The sequence below is a fragment of the Phaseolus vulgaris genome, chromosome 5 (assembly GCF_051622355.1).
Source record: "Phaseolus vulgaris cultivar YP4 chromosome 5, ASM5162235v1, whole genome shotgun sequence".
Classification (NCBI taxonomy): Eukaryota; Viridiplantae; Streptophyta; class Magnoliopsida; order Fabales; family Fabaceae; genus Phaseolus; species Phaseolus vulgaris.
In genome coordinates this window covers 19,631,197-19,635,942 of record NC_143502.1, presented here as the reverse complement: position 1 = coordinate 19,635,942, position 4,746 = coordinate 19,631,197, and the positions used below count along the sequence as shown (strand labels likewise).

General features: G+C 45.1%; 1 protein-coding gene across 1 annotated transcript; it reads right to left on the bottom strand.

The window, feature by feature from the left end:
- Positions 1-2,995: 2,995 nt before the first annotated feature.
- LOC137834100 (uncharacterized) lies at positions 2,996-4,350 on the bottom strand. Its single transcript, XM_068642165.2, has 2 exons — positions 4,038-4,350; positions 2,996-3,918 (listed from the first exon to the last, which is right to left on the bottom strand). The coding sequence occupies exons 1-2, from the start codon at positions 4,348-4,350 to the stop codon at positions 2,996-2,998; spliced, it is 1,236 nt and encodes a 411-aa protein (XP_068498266.2).
- Between the last annotated feature and the right edge of the window lie 396 nt (positions 4,351-4,746).

The following is a 4,746-nucleotide window of genomic DNA, read 5'->3' as shown; positions in this document are numbered from 1 at the left end:
AGTATGGTTCCCCGATACCCATGGGTAGGAAAGACCATGGAGGGAGCGACGCCGTGGGAAAGCCTCAGGACCCGATATCTCGGGAAAGTGATAAAGAGAAGGAAAAGGTGGCTTCAAGGCCATAGTGATAGTACCAGTGAAGGGCAGCCTGACTCGCGAAGTACCCCTGCCGCCCCAGAGACGCCTTCGGGACAGATACGACCCAAGAGGAAGGTCACGCCCAGGATAACCGGGTGCAGGGTGCGAGAGGAAGGCAGATACGCTCTCAGAGTAAGTGGCTAGATACTTGGGGGCATGAGTTGGCACCCAAAAAGCCACCCCTAGCGCAGTAGCACTCCCAAGTAGGAGGACCCACACGTAGAAACGTCCCCAGATGGGCAGAAACTCCCCCAGATGGGGTCATGGCGTCGTGAGGCCCTCCACGTGTACGACAGCAATGCCGGAATAGAAACACCCTCTAGTCAGGTGCCAGGTAATTAAAGATATTCAATACAGTTTCGCTTTTCAGCATTCAGGTACTATTCCAGTCCCTAATTGCTCCATGCCAGTCCATACCTGCACCAGAATTCACAGTCATAGAACAAACCAACCCAGTGCAGCGACCTCAACAATCAGGCCCATGCCATTCCTCCGTACATCCATACCCGGTATACTCCATGACAAGCCATTACTTATAGCTCTTAATACAAAGCATTGGATTTAACACCGAGTCCACAAAAGAGTAGTTGAACATGCATACCCTATACTTCATCCATAGCCAAGATTTCAGCTGGGCTTGCTGGAACATCTCTTCAGCATCTACAACACCTTGCTTGAACACCACCAAGTTCCTATGTTCCCATACACTCCTTACTATGGCCGCCCAAATAACTTTCCAAACCATCTCTTGTTTTTTACTAACCTGGATCAAGGTGAAGCTGTTGAAGTGGTTTTGCAAGGCATTATGTTGAACAGAGAGAATACCGATCCATCTATGACACAGGTCCCAAACACGCATGACCATGTCACACTCCAAAAAAAGGTGTTGGCTAGTTTCAACTTTAGAATGGAAAAACACGCAGGATGTGGATTCCATCGTCACCCCCCTCTTGCTCAAGCATTCCTTAGTTGGTAATCTATTCAGAAGGGACCTCCATGCAGTAGTCAGAACAGAGGGGAAGGCCTTAGCCTTCCAAAGGAGGTCGAAGGCAGCAATGCAAGGACCCTCGCCTCTTTTGCTCGCATAAGCTGATTTCACTGAGAAACACCCCTCCTTATTGATCCCCCACACTCGAGTGTCTGGCTCCTGCCTTTTAACGACAGTCCTAGATATGTGTGCATTTAGGTCCGTTTCCAATACCGATTCCCTTTCGAATCTAGCCCTCCTCCACCATAGATTCCATTGCCAGACATCCCCTTTCCACCCACCTACCTCTTCCACTGTTTGACTCTGATTACAAGATAGAGAGTACAACCTGGGAAAAACATATTTAAGGTTTGCATTCCTGACCCACACGTCTTCCCAGAATTTTCCTCTGTCACCGCACCCTAGCTTCCAACCCATTTCTGCTTGGAACCAACCCTGTCATCCGCCCTCCATGCACACTTTGTGGAGATCCCTCCACCACCAGGATTGCAGCTTAAGATATGAGTATGTCCCCTCACTTCCCTCTTCATATTTCGACTCCAAGATGTCCTTCCATCTTCCTTTTTCATCGGAGAGCCATCTCCATTTCCATTTGGCCAGTAAAGCATGATTGAAATCACGTACATCTATGATCCCCAGACCTCCTTCCTGTTTTGTTTTGCACACATTTTTCCAACTTACCCATGAAATTAGCTTCTTCTCCTTCCCCCAGCCCCACAGAAACCTACTCTGGATTCTATCAATGTTCTTACAGACTGATTCTGGTGCTCTGAAGAGAGAAAGATAGTACAAGGGTACAATTGTGAGCACTGATTTAATAACACATATTCTACCTGCCATTGACAAAAATCTCCCTCTCCACGTACTTAGCCTGGTTTCCAACTTATCAATGATTGGCTCCCAAAACTTCTTCCTCCTCGGGTTGCCTCCCACCTCAAGCCCTAGGTACTTAAAAGGTACTGCCATCTCAGCACAATTCAGGGTTTTCATATAACAGAGGATGTTATTCCTATGCACATTGATGCCTGCAATCTTTAACTTGTGAAAATTAATCTTAAGGCCAGAAGCTAGCTCAAACCCTCTGAGGATAGCCTTTAGAGTCACTACATTGCTACAGGAATCCTTACAAAAGAAAAGCGTGTCGTCAGCAAACTGTAAGATACTTAGCTCAACCTCTTTTCTCCCAATCCTAAGGCCAAATAGTAGGTTAGCCTTTCCAGCTTACCTTACCAGCCCAGTCAAACCTTCTGCTACAATCACGAAGAGAAAAGGGGCAAGTGGGTCTCCCTGCCTCAAACCTCTCTCAGGTTTAAATTCTTCTGTCGGGTTCCCATTTACCAGGATAGAGATAGAAGCACTTTCCAGACAACCCTTAATCCAACTGATCCACTTCATATGAAACCCCATCTTGCACATCATGTCATAAAGAAATTCCCATCTAACCGAATCATAGGCTTTTTCGAAGTCCACCTTTAGACATAACCCACTTTGCCCTCGTCGTCTGATGTCCTCAATTACCTCATTTGCCATAAGAACACTATCCAGGATCCCCCTACTCTTCAAGAAAGCCGAATGGCAATCGTCGATAACCGAGGGCAGTACTTTCTTGATCCTTTCCGCTAACACTTTGGATATAACTTTATACAAAGCACCAACTAGGGAGATAGATCAAAAATGGTCTAGGACGACAGGGTTCCTAACTTTAGGGACAAGTGTAATGAATGACGCATTGCACCCCTTGGGTATATGACCTGTTTCATGAAACAAATTCAACGCTTCCAAAAAATCATCCTTCATAACCTCCCATCCCTTCTTTAAGAAATTGAAATTAAACCCATCTGGTCCAGGACTTTTTGATCCTTCGCATTTCTACACGGCATCCCTTACTTCCGTCTCAGAGAAACCCTCGATCAGCCTCAGGTTATCTTGCAAAGATAAAGACTTAAACTCAACTGCATCGAGTCTTACTCGTAGATCTCTTGTTGCTCTGAACCTATTATCAAACCACCTTCTTGCTTCGGCGCGAACTGTACTAGGCTCCTCACACCACAAGCCTCCTACCTCCACTCCCTTCACTTGATTCCTGCTTCTTCTCCATTTCAGGGAGGAGTAAAAGAACTTAGTGCAGGAGTCCCCGTTCTTGAGCCAACTGACTCTGGACTTCTGGCGCATAAGAGACTCCAGCTTGTTATCCACCTCCTTCCGCTGGCCTACTAACTCGAACCTTTTCATTCTATCACACACCAGCAGATTATCATTGCAATCTTGACAAACGTAGTCCTCTATCTCTTGTAAGATCCTCTTTTTAGTCGATTCCAGATTACCGAAAATGTCTTTATTCCATATTTTTAAATCACCCTTCAGCCGCTTCAACTTATCTTTAACCTTCGTGAAGCTACTCCCCTGTACGACGTAAGCATTCCATCTATCCTTCACCATTTCCATAAAACCTTTCTCTACTAACCAGGCATCAATTGTTCTAAAAGGTTTAGGACCCCAGTCCTTATCCACAGACTTTACTACCAACGCACAATGATCAAATACTTCCCTACGTTGCACATACTGCTTGCACGAAGGCCACACTTGCATCCACTCTTCTGATACCAGAATTCTATCAAGCTTACTCTTGGCCTTCCCATTGGAGCTGAACCAGGTAAAACTCTTACCGACGAAAGGGAGCTCAATCAACAAGTTGGCATCAATGAAGCGATTGAACTCTCTTATTTCACTTAATTGAGAGCCCCTCTCCTTCGTGCCTTTCCTTTCACCAGGACTTCTTACGGCGTTGAAATCTCCACAAAAACACCAAATGATATCTTGGGATGCTGCTTTGATGCGTGACAACTCCCCCCACAAAACCTTTTTTCCTTCAAGGAGCAGGCAATGTAGATATTGACCACCACACACCTACAATTAGCTTTCACATGTTGCCCAGATACTGCTATAAACCCCTTCCCCATAATGTGACTGTCATAGATAAAGGCATCTGTATGCCACAGAGAAAGCAAGCTTCCCCCACCATTATCCCCTTCGTAATGCACCCATCCAGCTTTGTTGTCCCCCCATAGCGAATAACACCTCGCATCCGAGAACTGAACCGCTTTAGTTTCCTGCAAACAAACAAAAACCGCACCCTCTCTAGCTATAATGTGCTTCAAGTACCTAGCTTTGGTGCCTCCCCTAGCCCTCTTATGTTCAAATTTACAATTATCATGACAACCCATCTTTATCCCCCGTCTTGGCAAGTGACGCCACCTCCATATCTGATGTGATTCCAATAGCCACATAGAGAAAGGTTCTTGACCTTCTTAGGAATCAACTTGAGTTGGACAATAGTTAGGCACTTTTTCTTAGAATTGGATCATTGTTCTAAGTCAAGAACTCTCCAAAAACTAGCACCAATTCCAAACTCATATGGAAGTTCCAATTATAGTCAAATTGAACCGCACAAAATGGAACAAAAGATAAGCAAACTGAATTAGAAGTGCTGGAAATTAAAATGCACCGAACCAAAACAAAAAAGAATAAGAACAGCTGCTGGAAAATGAAAAATAACCAAACCAAAACTCAAGAACACAAGCTAAACATGAACAATTGAAAGAGTAGGAAGAAAGGAGAAG